General features: G+C 37.2%; 1 protein-coding gene across 2 annotated transcripts; it reads right to left on the bottom strand.

Annotated features, from left to right (window-relative positions):
* Positions 1 to 1,570: 1,570 nt before the first annotated feature.
* On the bottom strand, positions 1,571 to 17,572 carry LOC117337316 (tyrosine-protein phosphatase non-receptor type 1-like). 2 transcript variants are annotated; one of them, XM_033898233.1, is made up of 9 exons: positions 17,444 to 17,572; positions 10,580 to 10,688; positions 10,109 to 10,209; positions 8,640 to 8,738; positions 6,953 to 7,093; positions 6,355 to 6,564; positions 5,768 to 5,956; positions 4,705 to 5,069; positions 1,571 to 2,881 (listed from the first exon to the last, which is right to left on the bottom strand). In XM_033898233.1, the coding sequence occupies exons 1-9, from the start codon at positions 17,510 to 17,512 to the stop codon at positions 2,686 to 2,688; spliced, it is 1,479 nt and encodes a 492-aa protein (XP_033754124.1). In that variant the 5' UTR covers positions 17,513 to 17,572; the 3' UTR covers positions 1,571 to 2,685. The 2 variants fall into 2 exon arrangements, with proteins under 2 accessions (XP_033754124.1, XP_033754125.1); XM_033898234.1 differs by having other exon boundaries at positions 4,705 to 5,066.
* Positions 17,573 to 20,400: the final 2,828 nt, after the last annotated feature.

Below are 20,400 nucleotides of genomic sequence, written 5' to 3'. Positions count from 1 at the left end.
AAAACCATCTAATTAGTAATTCTTTAATAACAAATAGCTTCATTTTCAATGCAATTAAAATCGAAACCTTTCACAAAGAAACCAATAATGATATTGTATTATTGAATTTAATATGTGGAAGATAATGGGCAATCTAATTCAAAGAAGTATATACCTACAGGGCTGTCATTTATAATGATGTCAAAATCATGTGAGGTCTAGAGTATTGGTATAATTCTCAAATCTTCCTACAGTTATGCCCATGTAGATCAATTATGAAATTCCGATTTTCCTATTACCGGTAATTGTTCAAGTCTTGTTATTTGTTAAGTATATTTGTGGTGGATCAGAGAGATCTTTCTGTAATACAAGATCATCAGGAATCAAACAAAATGTCCATCGGACCTGTACAGTTCACCTGTTGGTTTTTAGTTATAAGAAAAAGACAAGAATATTTAGTAGCATATACACTATTAAACCCGTATTTAATTTACAGATGTTAAACTCTTTATCACCCAATGATGTTTCATGACACGAACAGGTCAAATTCCCTATTTTGTCTAAATATTACTTATCTATAATTTTAGATGGTAGGTACACAAAATATCGTAAATATTCAATTTCATTAGCTCAAGTATAAAACATACCAAACTCACCAAAAATGCATTTAGTCGTTCAGATATTATTTTTTTTTTCGGAAAATTTGACAATGTGCACTGCAATATGGTTTCTCACTTTTTTGTCAGATGGGCTTAAAAGCTGCCTGGGTTTAGATTCAACATGGCTGAAGTATGTTACTGGTATCTTTTATTGTTTGTGAGAAATCATGGATGATATCTTTCTAGTATGGAATACCGTACATGACAATTATATACTAGGAATGGCATGATCAAATGAAATGATCTTTAAGACAAATTTTCAGATATTATTTGCACAAGTAGGTTTTAGTCAGAGACTTGTGTGCATATTGTTTAAACAGAAGGGAAACCATAAAAAGAAGAGTTGTCAGAAGATAAATTGGCTCTCCAAGTGGGTTGAAATTCATAATTAGCTTTTTAAAGTCAAGTTCACGGTCAAGGTCCACTAGTCCACAAATGAAGTATCAAAGGAAGAGTCTTGTGACAAGGAACACACATGTCAAATATGAAAAGACCTATCTTGTATGGTTGATATACTGGGGCCATGGTTAAAGTTTAAAAACAGATCAAAGGTCACAGTCAAAGTCAGCAGGTCCGCAAACGTAGTACCAACGGACAGGTCTTGTCACACAGAACCATTGTGGAACAAGCATTCTGTGAGTACTGCTAAACCAATACATGTCCCCTACCGGTGCCCCCAAAATAAACCTTTAGCCAAATTTGAGTAAAAAAGTTTAGCCAAAACTGAAACATGATCATTTTATGAAAATAAGTTCACTCCAAACAATATGTAAATTCAACTTTATTGGGTTGAATAAACAATGTTTCCTGCCCCTAAAAGATATTCAGGTATTAAGTCTACTGTATACAGAGTAAAAGAATCTAAAGTGAATTATTTCAATTTAAATTGAAATGTGTAATAACAGCCTTAGATTGAAATATAAACATGATTCTGCATAGCACAGCATAGTAGTACACTGATTTTATTCCAAAAGAATCTCATATCAGTGAAGCATTCAATACAGAGAAAAAAGTTAAGTTCATAATATGCCAAAATTTTCAAAAAATGAAAATAATTTTTTCAGTTTTAACCATACAAAAATAATGCCACACACCCAAAGAACCTCTATGCAAAGAATCGGCATCCTAATACCATTATTAAGTGAATGGTGTGCCATTTTAAAACTTTAACCAAAACTTTAACCGGACGGACGGATGCAGGCAAAACCTGTAGTCTCCCCGGTTTTACTGGTAGGGGACTAATATAACTAAGCTGTACCCTCATTAGTATTGATACAACACTTTTATAAAAAACTTTTACCTAGCTGTCTATGGCAATGCCAATACCGGGGTAGAGCAAAAGCTCCTCTGGACTTCGTCCCAGCGAGCTAAAAAGTACAAATATGACCAGTACTAATATATTCCAATTTGTGATGTACATTTACTTGTCATAATTAACAAAACTTCAACCTGCCCCTGTTGTATTGAATATATAACAAAGTGACTCCTGTAAAAATCAGTCACTAAGATTTGGGTGAACATTGATCTCATCACAAAGATTTTATTCTCTCGACACTATTCACTGAATCTGTTATATTCTGAGTACACAACTTCGGTTACTAAAGGAAATTTCAGGAATTTTTAAGATTGGTTTTATAAGCCTTTCACAACTATAATGTCCATTGTGTTCAAAAATAACTTTTCTTAACATATCATTTATATCTGTGATATTGAAATATGGGGATAAAACTTAATGTATCATGAATACAGAAGGGAAGTATATATACTTATCCTTTATAAAACATGAAGCCCGAGACAATTCTTTCCCTGTTAAAAAATAATAGCATAATATAACATTCCAGTTGAAATCACCAATAATTCTTTTCTCTCATTCACAACATTTCCATCTTTTCTCTCATTCACAACATTTCCATCTGCTCTTCCAGTTTGCATAGTCCTTCCTTTGCTGGTGCTAGTCCTCTCTCCTCGAGCCTATGTTGGGCAATTAACACAGACAGATTTCAATAACACATTTTTGAATATAAAAATATTTCTGTGTTGTTTAACATCAGTAACTGGACCAATAATAACGATATATTAACAGTCCACCTAGAAGAATTGAAAGCCCTATAGCGACTGGCTGGAAGTAAGATCTTCGACTTTTCCGCATATCATTGTCTTTCTGTTTTTGTCGCATCTTCTCCACCTGCTCCCGAGTCTTCTTTGACCTCTCCTCTCTGTTTCTTCGTCTGATCTCATAACCACTGGTTAACAAAGGAAGAAATTATCATTTCACACATGATCTTACATTAAATAAGCAATTGCATTAAAATCAAAATAAAGCTTTTTGCTAATTTTATTTTTCAAATTTACATGTAGTGTTTTCAGATATCAATAAGAAACTCCATGTAAGATTTTTTAAAAAGAAAGAAAAGCTGTCTAGTATGTGGTTCTTGGACATTGTAGACTAGCTGAATGTCCTATCAAATCTTAACAAAGTTTCTTTGTATATTTCAGATTTGCTCCCGCCTTGAAAAATTACCTGGCATAGTGAAACTTCAGACATGGAAAGAACGATGGGCTGACATAATGGTGGCTACTGTAAATTACTTAGCTTCTATTATATTGAGGAGACTTATTCAAGCTATTTAAATACAAAGTTATTTCTAAGTTGCAGTCTAAAGAGGACGAAAGGTCCTATGAAACTGATAGACATAGATGTCATCAAAAAACTTTGAAGGTCATTATTCATGGTCAAACAATCATCAACAAACTTTGAAGGTCATTATTCAAGGTCAAACAATCATCAACAAACTTTGAAGGTCATTATACATTGTCAAACAATCATCAACAAACTTTGAAGGTCATTATACAAGGTCAAACAATCATCAACAAACTTTGAAGGTCATTATACAAGGTCAAACAATCATCAACAAATTTTTATACAAGGTCAAACACATTAACAAACTTTGAAGGTCATTATTCATGGTCAAACAATCATCAACAAACTTTGAAGGTCATTATACGTTGTCAAACAATCATCAACAAACTTTGAAGGTCATTATACAAGGTCAAACAATCATCAACAAACTTTGAAGGTCATTATACATGGTCAAACAATCATCAACAAACTTTGAAGGTCATTATTCATGGTCAAACACTCATCAACAAACTTTGAAGGTCATTATTCATGGTCAAACAATCATCAACAAACTTTGAAGGTCATTATACATTGTCAAACAATCATCAACAAACTTTGAAGGTCATTATACAAGGTCAAACAATCATCAACAAATTTTTATACAAGGTCAAACACATTAACAAACTTTGAAGGTCATTATTCATGGTCAAACAATCATCAACAAACTTTGAAGGTCATTATACGTTGTCAAACAATCATCAACAAACTTTGAAGGTCATTATACAAGGTCAAACAATCATCAACAAACTTTGAAGGTCATTATACAAGGTCAAACAATCATCAACAAATTTTTATACAAGGTCAAACACATTAACAAACTTTGAAGGTCATTATTCATGGTCAAACAATCATCAACAAACTTTGAAGGTCATTATACGTTGTCAAACAATCATCAACAAACTTTGAAGGTCATTATTCATGGTCAAACAATCATCAACAAACTTTGAAGGTCATTATTCATGGTCAAACAATCATCAACAAACTTTGAAGGTCATTATACATTGTCAAACAATCATCAACAAACTTTGAAGGTCATTATACAAGGTCAAACAATCATCAACAAATTTTTATACAAGGTCAAACACATTAACAAACTTTGAAGGTCATTATTCATGGTCAAACAATCATCAACAAACTTTGAAGGTCATTATACGTTGTCAAACAATCATCAACAAACTTTGAAGGTCATTATACAAGGTCAAACAATCATCAACAAACTTTGAAGGTCATTATACATGGTCAAACAATCATCAACAAACTTTGAAGGTCATTATTCATGGTCAAACAATCATCAACAAACTTTGAAGGTCATTATTCATGGTCAAATAATCATAAAAAGATACATTGACGGTATACACCAAGTCTGAGATAATGATAGAGGTATACCTAGTGTTGTTTTGATCCTCTGTGTGGATAATCTCCTCGTGGGGAGGTTCTGTCCGAATGTCCTCATCTATACAATTCACTCTATCCTCTCTTTTCTCTGGCTGTAAGTTCCTCATATCAACAAAGTCATCTTCATCCTCTGCTTCACTCTCTGACAAATCTTCATTGTCATCGTCATCTTCATCAACGAGAGAGTCAGAGTCTGACAATTCAAAGTCCTGAGATTTATCTAGTCCGTCAGCCATGTCCATTGGAAGCCCTGTGCGTGGTGGGAGGGGTGGAGGTGCCTCTCCGCGATGTCCGTGGGAGGGGGATAGACTTGTGGTCCTTGTAGGAGGTGGTGGAGGCAGCACACTTTTATCCTGCTACATCCACAAGGCAAAAAGTGATAATTTTACATACAGAATTCATCATATACACATACATTTGTCAATATACATTGAAGCAATATACATATACTTAAGTCATTATACAGGTAAATATAGTCATATAATACATTATACAGGTAAATATATAGAGACCACATGGTCAGTGTCTTAAAATATAAGCTGTATTTTGGCGAGGGTAAAGAAAGACAAAAGTGGCGAGCCATTTTTGTCTTTCTATCCCGAGCCAAAAATACAGCTTATATTTTAAGACACTGACCATGTATACTATTTATCCTGCAACAGTCATAAAAAATAATCATCAAAAATAATAATTTTGAAGTGAAACAGTGTCAAAAATGACAGAAATATGTTCGCCTTTTAAACGTTGTTTGCACGTGCTAAGATTCCAAAATACAGCTGTTTTCTGTCACTGTCGTATACCGCAAAAATATATATGTTGGGTGTATTCCGACAATGCGGTGGCAGTTGCAGGATAAAATCATATAATATACATTATACAGGTAAATATAGTCATATAATATACAAAAGTCATTATACAGGTGAATATACATACAAAGTCTTTATCAGCAAGCAAGTCATTGCCATATCTTATAACCTAATCTAAAAGGTGAAATCTTAAATAGTGACAACATTTACATGACACAGTACATGGTGCACCAATCTAAATGTCTCACCTGCATGTAACCCTCGAGGACAGACAATGTGGAATCATCATTGGCAAGAATACGATGACCGCCCTCGATGATGGCCATGTAGGAGAAACGAAGCTGGTCTGCAGTCTGGATGAGACCCATTCTACAAGTCCGCATCTTGAGCAATAACTGTCTTAGGTTCACAGAGTTGAGGTCCTGACTTTTTTCCACCTAACATACCAAAGTTTGATATCTAAGTCACATCATAAAGAAGGATATCTAAGTCACATCATAAAGAAGGTTAGAACCTTGTTTATCCAGCCACTATTAATCTACACTAATCCACCAGCTATCTATTGCATAAGAAAACATATTGGTCTTTTAACAGGTATTCTTTTTTATATAATTTAATTTCTAATTAATCGGCATACAGCTGACAATGATACTTGGGTCAGTAAATTAAATTGTCATTTTGTCTTCATATACGCATGGATACAGATAAGTCGACCAATCAGATAAGTCAAATATTTTGCTTGGTCCCTCAACTTCGACATATCCTAATTTTACTATTAATAAATTATATGTTAAAGATGTTTCACCATGTTTGTCAAAGGTTTTGTGACACTTACGATGACTAAGCAGCTGTCAACGAGACAAAAAGTACCAGACCGGCCAATGCCCGCACTACAATGAACCACAGGTGGACCTACATCAGCATCTAGGGATCCTGTCTCTCGTACAACCATTAGGAAGTTGAGGAAGACATGAGGGGAGGATGGCACACCAAAGTCTGGCCATGTGATGTAGTTATAATGAAGCACCTCTCTCGTGTCTCCAGACTAAGATACAATATTTAAGAATTTATTCCAATAATGGATCCTCTCAATTCTAATGTTTGTAAATAAATTTATTTCTTGTGTATTGATGTGCATATAACCACATGTACAGGCATTAACTTTTACAAGATTTTTTATATATGAAAATGAAATAAAACAAATAACACATTTTTATTATTTCAACACTTAACTGACTGATCAGGAAAAAGGTCGAATAATATGAAGATAGTAACAGACTGTTTGAGAAAATGGAGCTGAATACAAAATTTACTTAAGTTCAAAACATGTCAAATATAGAAAAAAAATTGGTCCCCAAAAAAATGTCTGTTGTAACTGATATTTTGCATATGATTAATATATATTCTCATGATAGAAGTTTGTATAACTGTACCTCAATTTCCTCCAGTTCAATCTTCCTTACGATGTAATAATTGAGATAGGATTCATCTAGGAGGGACACCTTGAGCCCGACCTCTTCATATTCTATCTCCTCCTCTAGACCACTTTGAGGGAAATAAGGGTGACATTTTTTCTAAAAAGAAACATTTCCATATCACTCAGTATTTTTTCTTATGTTGAATGATAAAATATCTACTGCCACTACTATCACAAAAAACATTGAATCATTTCATCATGCATCTTATAAATACAGGGCTTTATAAGGGGGTTGGGAATACAGGGCTTTCTAAGGCGGTTAGGAATATAGGGCTTTATAAGGGGGGGGGGGGGGGGGGGGGGGGGGGGGGGGGGGGGGGGGATACAGGGTTTTATAAGGGGGTTTGAATACAGGGCTTTATAAGGGGGGATGGGGGAATACAGGTCTTTATAAGGGGAGTTGGGAATACAGGGCTTTATAAGGGGGGCTGGGAATACAGGGCTTTATAAGGGGGGATTGGAATACAGGTCTTTATAAGGGGGTTGGGAATACAGGGCTTTATAAGTGGGGCTGGGAATACAGGGCTTTATAAGGCGGTTGGGAATACAGGGCTTTATAAGGGGGTTGGGAATACAGGGCTTTATAAGGGGGGCTGGGAATACAGGGCTTTATAAGGCGGTTGGGAATACAGGGCTTTATAAGGGGGTTGGGAATACAGGTCTTTATAAGGGGGGGGGGGGAATACAGGTCTTTATAAGGGGGTTGGGAATACAGGTCTTTATAAGTGGGGCTGGGAATACAGGGCTTTATAAGGCGGTTGGGAATACAGGGCTTTATAAGGGGGTTGGGAATACAGGGCTTTATAAGGGGGGACGGGAATACAGGTCTTTATAAGGGGAGTTGGGAATACAGGGCTTTATAAGGGGGGACGGGAATACAGGGCTTAATAAGGCGGTTGCTGAATCAGACCCTAGGATCAAATTGAGAAAATTTAATCAATATGACAGCTATTTTGGGAAATGTGGACAAACACCATTATAACAACTACTTCCTTGTGTACATTTATTATCTATTAAGTACAGTCAGTACATACTTAAAGCCTTATTAGCCTGTTTTTCTTGTTCCTAAATGTCACAAGAAGCTCATGTCATCACTTACTTCTTCTACTCCTTGATGAAAAATCATCATTTCTATATTTCATAAACTTGCTCAACACAGCAATCGGAAAGAACATTTCATTTGGTACATTTTTTTGATAGCTGAATCGAGGATATTAAAGTAGGAACTAGGGGGAAATCACATTTTTTTCATTAGGAATGGGTCCATTTACCAGACCTAAAGAGATGGTGCACATGATAAAGCCTTGAAACAACTTCACAAGACAAAGGTATCTATTCCCTACTTAAATGTTTCCTAGGTAACTGTTAATGATACAATATGCTGTCCTGTCCCAGATTAAACATTTTTTCCTGAAATGTAAATATCCCAGATTAATGATGGGTTTCTATTTTAATTATAAATGTTACATACTGGGTAAGTAATAGTTACAATTTCCGATATATTATCAATATTCTAAGATCTCTTGGTCCTCTGTATATCAAGCATTGTGATGGTCACACATGACGTCAGACATACGTCACAGCCTTTATCTATACTTACATATAGCCATTTTCTATACGTCACAGCCTTTATTTATACTTACATAGCCATTTTCTACTAGTTTGTTGAGCATTATAACAGCCTTAGATTTGTGTTCCCAAACCATCTGCCAGAAATGGCCAGATGTATGTTCTAATGGACCCTGTAAATAAAAACATAGCGTATTAAATTAGGTAAACAAAACATCACTTGGAAAACCATGGAGGTCTCGCTGATCTTTCTTAAACATCGAAATTTACATGAGGGAGAAATTATGCTAAATAAACAAAGGCTACTCAACCGCAAAATTTTCTCCCTTGCTTATCATTTTATGAAGTGATTTTTATGGCACAAAAGCAAATGGAAATTTAGTGGAAATAACTCCTACATGGAAAGTTCACCAAACGAAATTGCAAAATGACCACCCTGCAGAAATATCCATGTTTACAGTTTTAAACTAGAATTTGACAGGTTATTGTCTAATTCACCCAGGACATAGAGTTACAGTAAAACCTGGATATAAAGAACTCACAGGGACAATGCAATTTTTTTCACTATATGCAAATTTCGTAATATGCATTTCAACATTCAGAGGTGTTGCATCGTAGCATATAGTGCTGCTTATCCGTGTACATATCAATCGGAAAATATTATATATATGTGTTTGTAACAAATCAAATAAACATGTGTATATCACTGTTAAATATTAATTTTATTTATTTTGATTATTTGAAAAAAATATCAATATATACACAAATTCCATTTCACAATCTATATACAAAGTTACGTTTAGGCCTATTACCAATGTGCACAGGTCATGCGCATATAACGATCATTTCGTAAAAAAATTGGTAATATTACACTAAAAGGTCTTTTTCGCGGTATTTTTTTGGAAGAATGATTGTAAGGCTGCCAAACTGTCAAACAACTCATCTGGCACGTCCTCCTGTGCTTGGAGGCTTAATTGATCATTAGACAAATTTTCCAATGCGTCAACACAAGTCGAAACCGGGCGCGAGTCAACGTCACTGTCATCACAGTCTGATTCCTGTCCACTTTCGCCAGTATCGCTAGACTTAACACATTCAACAATATCGTCAACCGTACTTTCATTTTTTTGTCAACTTTACGGAGCCATTTCAAAAAATGGGTACTTATTAAATCACCCGTCACGGGCCTCCTACTTTTCTGATCATTGCCTTAAGAACACACCCGAGAAGTGTCGAGTACGTAACATCCGGTGAAAAATCACTCGTGGGACCACAAAATATGTTCGTTAAAAACAAATTTTCGCTACAGGCAATTTCGTATCAAGCATATTTATTTGGTAAGAGCAAAGAAGGAGATTGTCGGGGATAATTATTTTGTTCGTAATAAGCGAATTTTCGTATCAAACGGGTTCGTAATAGACAGGTTTTACTGTATATATAATTCTTCTATCTAGTAGATAGGTTTAAATGGTTCTTACAGATGCTATAACATAGAAACCATTGGTGGATGTCGCTGAAAACTTTGAGATATAATTATACATACCTGAGCAAGTATGTAGTGTCGATTGGCCTCGGTTACCTCTATAAGGCTTGCATTAATGTAATCAGTGTCACCACGATGAAGTACAACTCGGCTGTGATCATCTGTTAAAAAACATTTTCAGACATAAAACCACAAGTACCATTTCAATTGGAGCATTTCAACCATATTGGACTTGAAGGACTTTTATTATAAAATACTGGTGGTCATTTTCCTCAATTTGCACTGAGATGCTGGTGACATTTTTCCAGTTTTACAGAGGGCCCATTTCCCCCAAAATAGATGGCAAAATCCAGGATATCCTAATACCACAAATTAAACCAATACTAATTCTTAAGATACATGTATATGAAACATATATTAATTTAGCAAATTAGTTTGTGATTATCTCTGAGATACTGGAGTAATTTATAAACTGAAGTGGCTTCTACTCTGTGATATGTTAAACTGAACATAGATTGAGCTATCACTTACAAGGACTAACATCCCGATACCGGTTTTTGTTACGATTCACCGGTTTCTTAGCTTCAGAGGTGGAGAAGTCTTCATCAATAGCTCTCTCAGCAGCTTCATTCTTCACTTCCTGAAATCATAAAATACACAAATATCTTAAACTTCATTTCACACATATTAGATAAGGTTTACAAATACTTTAATCTGCAAATCACACATATTATTAGATATCGTGTGCAAATTCTGGACATTAGATTAGGTTTACAGTCAGATTTATGTAAATGAAGTCAATATATATCATATTTATTTCAAAGTCCTTTCTAGCAGATTTACTAGACTAATGCTCTACCAAATTAAAATTCTCCCAAGTAGAGAGGGTAGCTACTGTATATAGGAAGCTAGTACTCACTGAGGTTACATACTCCACGTCATATCAATTACTTTTGTTCAATGCCTCTGCTGGGATTGAACCTGGGACCACTGGCTCATTAAACTAAAGTCCTACACCGACTGAGCCAGAGACAGTCTACTTGGCTAGTCGAGTCAGCAGGAAACAGTTGAAGTATTCACCCAAGATAAATTCACATACTGAATTTGAGTGAAATATTCAATACATCTTACACACATGTTCATGCATATTCATTTAGCCATTAATTAAAAAATAAACAGCTGGTTGAAACAGGAACTACTCATGGACTGTTCAGTCCAAAATTGATAAAATAATGTACTTTATTTCATGAATTCATTTCAATTCTTTTAATATTGAGTGTTGGTTTGAAGTATATCCTATTGCTTTGGTATCATGTACATCAATTTGTATATGATATAATATAACATATGGCATACTATTGTACATTGTCTGGTAGTGACACTGGCCCTAATGTTAATATTATACCTATTAGACTACCTGAACTACCTTGTAGATCTGTGTAAAAGTGACATCACTTAGCTAATACACTGATTCAAAAGTAAAGTACATTTTTCAAGTTTTCATAAAACATTCTGTGAAGAATTATGAATGAGGAAATACAAATGTGTAACTTAGAGTGTGAAATAATCTCCAGCCATCAAAACATGTACAGCCCACTTATACTTTAAATTTCTGTACATGTATATATGTACCAGTATCTATACGTATATACCCAGTCAGTGAATCATCAGAAATATATTCTGTTTCACTTTCTGAACATACCATCTTAATGTGTAACAAAAATTCCTTTTCTTACACCACAACAAGTGTCAGATATAAATCATCAATAACAAATCTTTTGTTTTTTATCTGATCAAATCTGATTAATAGGAATCACATAAATAAACAATATGACAGATAAGCAGTAAAGCTATAGTTTTAGGTCAAACTTCCTGATCTTACATTCATAAAATGTGGGACAGGGAATTCCTAAAGATATCAGCTGTACAAGATAGTATCACTTTACCAGATCACCCCAATAAACAGTATCATTATACGTATACCAGGTCACCCCAATAAACATAGTATCATTATACCAGGTCACCCCAATAAACATAGTATCATTATACCAGGTCACCCCAATAAACATAGTATCATTATACCAGGTCACCCCAATAAACATAGTATCATTATACCAGGTCACCCCAATAAACATAGTATCGTCATACCAGGTCACCCCAATAAACATAGTATCGTCATACCAGGTCACCCCAATAAACAGTATCATTATACCAGGTCACCCCAATAAACACATACTATCATTATACCAGGTCACCCCAATAAACATAGTATCATTATACCAGCTCATCCCAATAAACATAGTATCAATTATACCAGGTCACCCCAATAAACACATAGTATCATTATACCAGGTCATCCCAATAAACATAGTATCATTATACCAGGTCACCCCAATAAACACATAGTATCATTATACCAGGTCACCCCAATAAACACAGTATCGTTAAACCAGGTCACCCCAATAAACACAGTATAATTATACCAGGTCACCCAAATAAACATAGTATCATTATACCAGGTCACCCCAATAAACACATAGTATCATTATACCAGGTCACCCCAATAAACACAGTATAATTATACCAGGTCACCCAAATAAACATAGTATCATTATACCAGGTCACCCCAATAAACACATAGTATCATTATACCAGGTCATCCCAATAAACATAGTATCATTATACCAGGTCACCCCAATAAACATAGTATCAATATACCAGGTCACCCCAATAAACACAGTATAATTATACCAGGTCACCCAAATAAACATAGTATCGTTATACCAGGTCACCCCAATAAACATACAATGTAGTATCAATATACCAGGTCACCCCAATAAACACAGTATCGCTATACCAGGTCACCCCAATAAACATAGTATCATTATACCAGGTCACCCCAATAAACATAGTATCATTATACCAGGTCACCCCAATAAACACAGTATCATTATACCAGGTCACCCCAATAAACATAGTATCGCTATACCAGGTCACCCCAATAAACAGTATCGTTATACCAGGTCACCCCAATAAACATAGTATCATTATACCAGGTCACCCCAATAAACACAGTATCATTATACCAGGTCACCCCAATAAACATAGTATCGCTATACCAGGTCACCCCAATAAACAGTATCGTTATACCAGGTCACCCCAATAAACAGTATCATTATACCAGGTCACCCCAATAAACACAGTATCATTATACCAGGTCACCCCAATAAACAGTATCATTATACCAGGTCACCCCAATAAACACAGTATCATTATACCAGGTCACCCCAATAAACATAGTATCATTATACCAGGTCACCCCAATAAACATAGTATCATTATACCAGGTCACCCCAATAAACAGTATCATTATACCAGGTCACCCCAATAAACAGTATCATTATACCAGGTCACCCCAATAAACACAGTATCATTATACCAGGTCACCCCAATAAACATAGTATCATTATACCAGGTCACCCCAATAAACATAGTATCAATATACCAGGTCACCCCAATAAACAGTATCATTATACCAGGTCACCCCAATAAACACAGTATCATTATACCAGGTCACCCCAATAAACACAGTATCATTATACCAGGTCACCCCAATAAACACAGTATCATTATACCAGATCACCCCAATACACATAGTATCATTATACCAGGTCACCCCAATGCACATAAAATAATTTTGACATTTATACAAAGCTTGACAAATAAATATCAATGTTTTCTCTACTCTTTCTTAAGGCCATGGCCAATTAGAAACAATCCACAATCCTGGAATTTTTAATCAAAGGAATTTTTTTAGGTTTTTTTCGGGGGGGGGGGGGGGGAGTTCCATAGTGAGAGATTAACTCTGAACACTATATGAATATTTACCGGTATTCTTTTATGCTTGGCTTCCAAAAAAAAACAAAAAAAAGAAACAAAGGAACATATTTATTTAACAACAATGACAACTCAACTTTTGTCTAAATCTAGCTGATTATCAGAGGCCTGATCATGAGTGGTCAATATCCATATTTGTATCAATAGTAATTCTATAAACGAGGAAGCATAACAAATGCAACAGGTAAAACCTAATTGATATAACTCTACAAAGTTTATTGATCAAGATATATACATCTGACACAGACTAGTACTGACTACTGTTCCCAGAATGTCTTATTTACAATTACACAAAGATGTATTATAATTGCATGATGGCACATTCAAATCGTTTATGTACTCATACTTCCTAGAAGTACATATAACACAATCCAATTCAACTTTATTCTCTTTCACAATACAATGTAGTGTTCATTGTCAGTAGTAAACAGCACTACTTTATAATGGGACAAATATTGTTATTAACACATAGGGAAGTTTTCTGTTGTTGTTGCTATAGTTGATATCTCTTTATATATGTATATATTTTTTTTCTCAGTATAACCTAATTTAAGATATGAATGGAAAAATAGTACAATCTAGCAAAGCATTTACGAAATATCTTTTTGTAAAAAGATATATTCTGTTGGCTAAAAGAGAGTAATAATGAATTAGTGAAGTGAGTGTATTGAATATATACTCTCACAGTTTTTATTTGATTAGGTGGTATACGTATCTAAAATATCTAATCAAGTATTTACATAGAAGTCTCTATCATTATATGTACAAGCGTTTCTTTGCACTCAATATTTTTTTTTTATTATCTGTAAATGTAAAAAATATCAATCTCAGACTTTGTCTCGAATCAATATTTTATCTCGGGTCAATAAAACTATATATCAACTGAAATCAAAAGGCTATAATTGTGTGTGAACGTTTATATAATAAATTTACAAATGTTCATTCTGCATGTATCAGAAATGGAGTCCATTTAAAATAAATTTTCCCCAAATGTATCAATTTTAACAACTGAAAAATGCTGGGGATTCAATGTATATGAACAATGACACGGATATAATTATACCTGAATAAAAGTTACAATTAGTAGTAATTCAAAGTTTAAATTTTAACTGACACATTGAAAGCAAGCCTACTACCTGGTATGTAACATTAGTTCGGGTGATAATTGTATGCTGGTTCTGGGCAAGAATCCAGTACCCAGACAGTCAGTTGTTTTTTCAACACTGGCTTAAAGCTTTATCAAAGATCAAAAGTTCAGACAATGTGAAACATGCTGGAAAGTTACAGGGCATTTGGTCTGGTATTTTTTTACCTGACCAGATGAAATTTAAACCAGACCATAAATTTCGCTATATTTCAAAACACAGTTATCAGCGATACAATAATGTGACCTTCCAAGATAAATATTCCTTTAATAGAAAAGGGAAACATGAAAGGTCACTGGTTAATCATAGTCCTGGTTTGTCAGCTTCTGCTCTTCTAGTGACATCTTCTACTACTTCTACTGTATAATTGACCTACTTCATGCAGCATGTTGAAGATTTTGTCAATATTTAGGATTGTGTGTGCAAAAAGGAAGCAAGATTAATTATTTAGAGATTTGAGTTTAGATTAGAAGCAGTCTATAGATATAGAAGAAGCTAAGTCAGACGGAAGTATGTTCCAATCTGATACAGTTCTTGGAAAGAAGGAGAATTTGCGGCAGTTTTACAATAAGGGATCTGATAGGAGAGTGTGTGCGAGTGTCTGGATTTACGTAAATTAATTGTGGTGTTAGATGGAGGTCTTTGTTAATAGCTTCTTTATGATGTGTGATCTTATACATCATAATAAGACGGGCATCCTTGCGTCTGTCAGCGAGACTAGGCCAGTTGAGGTTGTATATCATGTCACTAACACTGGAGGTGTTGTGAAAGCATTTAGTGACAAATCTGGCTGCTCTACATTGGACCATTGCAATTTTATTTATGTCAGATTTTAGATATGGGTCCCACACAGAGCAAGCATATTCCAATGATGGACACACTTATGATTTGTATGCTTGCTCTTTTATACTTTTGGAGTTAAACTTTAGGTTGCACCGAATGAAGTCTAATGTTTAGCTTGCTTTGTTGGTGTCGGACATATGTTATGTGTGAGTCCCATTTGAGATCTTGTTGAATAGTGACACCCAGGTATTTAGATTTAGCAGTATGTTCAAGGCAATGTCCGTGTAAATAATAATTAAATTTCAGAGGGGTTTTATTTTTTGTAATTGAGAGGACATAGCACTTCTGGGATGGAATTCCATTTCCCAGAGTTTTTCCATCTTGCTAATTTATCCAGATCATTCTGCAGGGTGTTTGAGGTTCATTGGATTTAACCGTGATGTACATAATAGTATCATCGGCAAACAACCTAACTGAGGAGGTGAGACCCAGGGGCATGTCATTTATGTAGTACAAAAACAAGCTTGGCCAGAGGACCGACCCCTAGGGAACTCCTGATATGACTGGTTCAAATTCAAATTCATTTATTATCTCAACACCTATACAGGTATACAGAGATAGACTACAAAATACAATACATGTAAATTTACAATAATATGAAATTTGGTGAACATGCGTGGATATACAGAGGGATGAAAGTATCATAAAGATGTAAACTTATATTTGAATTAAAATATCTACTCAGGGGAACATACGAAATTGATTTTTTTGATAAAGTTACATAATTTGTTTAAGGAAGAGAGCCTGGTAAATAGCTAGATTGTTCACCTTCAATTAGGACTGATTGCATTCGGCCTGACAGAAAATTTGAAAGCCAGGTGTGGCCATTCCCCTCTGATGCCTAGTGATGGAGCTTATGGACTGACTTTATCGAATGCTTTTGAAAGATTAAGAATAATTATCTCAAATGCATAATAATGATGTAAACATGGCTTCTAACCTGCCTTTCGTGAATTAATTAGCTGCCTGGAAACTGTATCACATAATTATACTTGACATGCATAAATCTTTTGAAGCTTAAGTTTATTTGATATAATTTTAGATCAAATTTTTTACAGTCACAACAACACTGTATTTTTAATTAATGTGTATATGCTACATAATAATAAAGTGTAAAAGCCAAACATAATCCAAATAAATTCGTTTAAGTGACAGTTACACTGGATTGAGCAAAAAGAGTCAGACCAATGAAGTAAAAATAACTCTACCCTATATACTGTACAGTAGGCCTAGCTACTCTAGTGTCCTGGAATCACGCGTAACCTGTTACCTGTCAAGCTATCGTGATCACCAACAATCGAGCTTGTTAGCGCCTGCCATAAACGCTACACCATTATAATTTGTTGCACTAAATCAGCGGACAAAGGGTCAGTTAAAAAATTTCAATGCATCTGACAGTGACCTAATTGCATTTGTATAAACACGTTTGACAATCAAAACCATGTAAGCTAATAGTTGTCACAGAAAATGTTTCGTAAAATAGAAATAGGCGTATAATGCGCCATTTTACCTGGTATATCGGTTGCCAGAGATTGTGCTGATCATATTGAGCAAACTCCTTTTCCACTGTCGACTGCATACTTCACCGTTGTTGATAACTTGAAGATTTCGAAGAAAGTTATCACACCGGACGCGTCGCCATTTTACCTCTACAGCGGAAATAGGAAATAGGATTGGCGCATTGAATTCTTCAAAATTAACCAATCAAATTCATGTGAATTCAACACTTCCCTCTATGCGCACTTCCTGTTCTACTTTCACTTTCTCAAAAAGGCATATTGAATGGGGACACCTGTTTGAAAAGTTTATATAACCAATATTCGTTTGATTAAATGTTATATTTTCATACATGAATTAATCTAGGTATGTTTTGACCGTCTAACTCAGTCGATGTAGCACGTTCGTCGACCGATTGACGTTTAAAAATGTCCCTATACATATTTCGGACATGAGTAAGACTAAGGTAACAGCGTATCAGAAACATGTATGTAAGCGGGGTCCCGCGGCTAGGCCTACTTCCTCGATTCGCAGAAAAAGTAAAGCCAGCATAAAGGCGAGATCTTTTTAAAGAGACTTACTTCAGCTAAATACGCCATGTGTCTTTTTTAACGAAAACAAAATAACGCGAAAATGACAATACTAATTGTATCTAGTGAACTGAACCCGATTGTCCGATCCCGACCCCACTCCAATTAAAGAGAAAGGAAAAAGTAAAAGATTAACTTCCAACCTCTATGCCACACTCTGTTCCCTATGTGACACTATGTTCCTTATGTGGCATGTCGAGCCCAGGATCTCCGAACACTAGCCGGATGCTCTACCAATTGAGCTACCTGGTCACCGATGATCGACCCAGTCTGTACCGCTACACACCTCCCTCCTTTTTTCCAAGTCTTCGCCCTCGAAGACACACGAGACCCTTATACCACCACCGTGGGTATTTTAGTTGGGCGCCATTTTTGTAACAGGACTCGGAGGAGAAAATGCAGCGGCCAGACCGGGGTTCGAACCCGGGACCTCCGAACACTAGCCGGATGATTACCTGGTCACCGATGATCGACCCAGTCCAGTACCACTACAGACACTTGTTCCCTTTGTCAGACACTCTGTTCCCCGGTTCCTGTTCCCTATGTCACTCTCTGTTCCTTATGTGACTCTGTTCCCTATGCGACACTGGTCCCGCTCTGTTCCCCGGCCCCTGTTCCCTATGTCACATTCTGTTCCCTATGTCACACTCTGTTCCACGGCCCCTGTTCCCTTTGTCTCACTCTGTTCCCCGGCCCCTGTTCCCTATGTCAGACTCTGTTCCACGGGTCTTGTTCCCTATGTCACACTCTGTTCCCCGGCCCCTGTTCCCTATGTCTCACTCCGTTCACCGGCCCCTGTTCCCTATGTCTCACTCTGTTCCCCGGCCCTTGTTCCCTATGTCACATTCTGTTCCCTATGTCACACTCTGTTCCACGGCCCCTGTTCCCTATGTCTCACTCTGTTCCCCGGCCCCTGTTCCCTATGTCAGACTCTGTTCCACGGGTCTTGTTCCCTATGTCACACTCTGTTCCCCGGCCCCTGTTCCCTATGTCTCACTCCGTTCACCGGCCCCTGTTCCCTATGTCTCACTCTGTTCCCCGGCCCTTGTTCCCTATGTCTCACTCTGTTCCCCGGCCCCTGCTCCCTTTGTCTCACTCTGTTCACCGGCCCCTGTTCCCTATGTCACACCCTGTTCCACGGGTCTTGTTCCCTATGTCTCACTCTGTTCCCCGGCCCCTGTTCCCTATGTCACTCTCTTTCCCGGCCCCTGCTCCATAGGTCTCACTCTGTCCCCGGCCCCTGTTCCCTATGTCACACCCTGTTCCCCGGCCCCTGTTCCCTATGTCACACCCTGTTCCACGGGTCTTGTTCCCTGTGTCACACTCTGTTCCTCGAGCCCTGTCTCCTTTGTCACAGAAAACTAGACTGGTGGGATGTGATCCCCGGCCCCTGTTCCCTATGTCTCACTCTGTTCCCCGGCTCCTGTTCCCTATGTCAGACTCTCTTCCACGGGTCTTGTTCCCTATGTCACACTCTGTTCCCCGGCCCCTGTTCCCTATGTCTCACTCCGTTCACCGGCTCCTGTTCCCTATGTCACACCCTGTTCCACGGGTCTTGTTCCCTATGTCTCACTCTGTTCCCCGGCCCCTGTTCCCTATGTCACTCTCTTTCCCGGCCCCTGCTCCATAGGTCTCACTCTGTCCCCGGCCCCTGTTCCCTATGTCACACCCTGTTCCCCGGCCACTGTTCCCTATGTCACATCCTGTTCCACGGGTCTTGTTCCCTGTGTCACACTCTGTTCCCCGAGCCCTGTCTCCTTTGTCACAGAAAACTAGACTGGTGGGATGTGATCCCCGGCCCCTGTTCCCTATGTCAGACTCTGTTCCACGGGTCTTGTTCCCTATGTCAGACTCTGTTCCCCGGCCCCTGTTCCCTATGTCTCACTCCGTTCACCGGCCCCTGTTCCCTATGTCTCACTCTGTTCCCCGGCCCTTGTTCCCTATGTCTCACTCTGTTCCCCGGCCCCTGCTCCCTATATCTCACTCTGTTCACCGGCCCCTGTTCCCTATGTCACACCCTGTTCCACGGGTCTTGTTCCCTATGTCTCACTCTGTTCCCCGGCCCCTGTTCCCTATGTCACTCTCTTTCCCGGCCCCTGCTCCATAGGTCTCACTCTGTCCCCGGCCCCTGTTCCCCGGCCCCTGTTCCCCGGCCCCTGTTCCCTATGTCACACCCTGTTCCACGGGTCTTGTTCCCTGTGTCACACTCTGTTCCCCGAGCCTTGTCTCCTTTGTCACAGAAAACTAGACTGGTGGGATGTGTTTCCATATTGTCGCATATTTTATGTTATAACTGTTAAATAATGTATTCATTCCGACTCCGGATAGTAGTGGTTAACTCCCACAGCAGACCACTTAATCTGGAACCAATATGGCTCCC

Source organism: Pecten maximus, chromosome 11 (genome assembly GCF_902652985.1).
Source record: "Pecten maximus chromosome 11, xPecMax1.1, whole genome shotgun sequence".
In the NCBI taxonomy this organism is placed as follows: domain Eukaryota; kingdom Metazoa; phylum Mollusca; class Bivalvia; order Pectinida; family Pectinidae; genus Pecten; species Pecten maximus.
The sequence above is the reverse complement of the archived record's forward strand: the minus strand, read 5'-3'. Positions and strand labels throughout refer to the sequence as shown.

Coding starts and splice junctions, on each gene's coding strand:
- LOC117337316 (XM_033898233.1), bottom strand. CDS start 17,512: ATGCAGTCGACAGTGGAAAAGGAGTTTGCTCAATATGATCAGCACAAT. Junction 8,739..10,108: donor GACACTACATACTTGCTCAG/GTATGTATAATT, acceptor TTTTATTTACAG/GGTCCATTAGAACATACATC. Junction 7,094..8,639: donor AACTAGTAGAAAATGGCTAT/GTAAGTATAAAT, acceptor GTTTCTTTTTAG/AAAAAATGTCACCCTTATTT.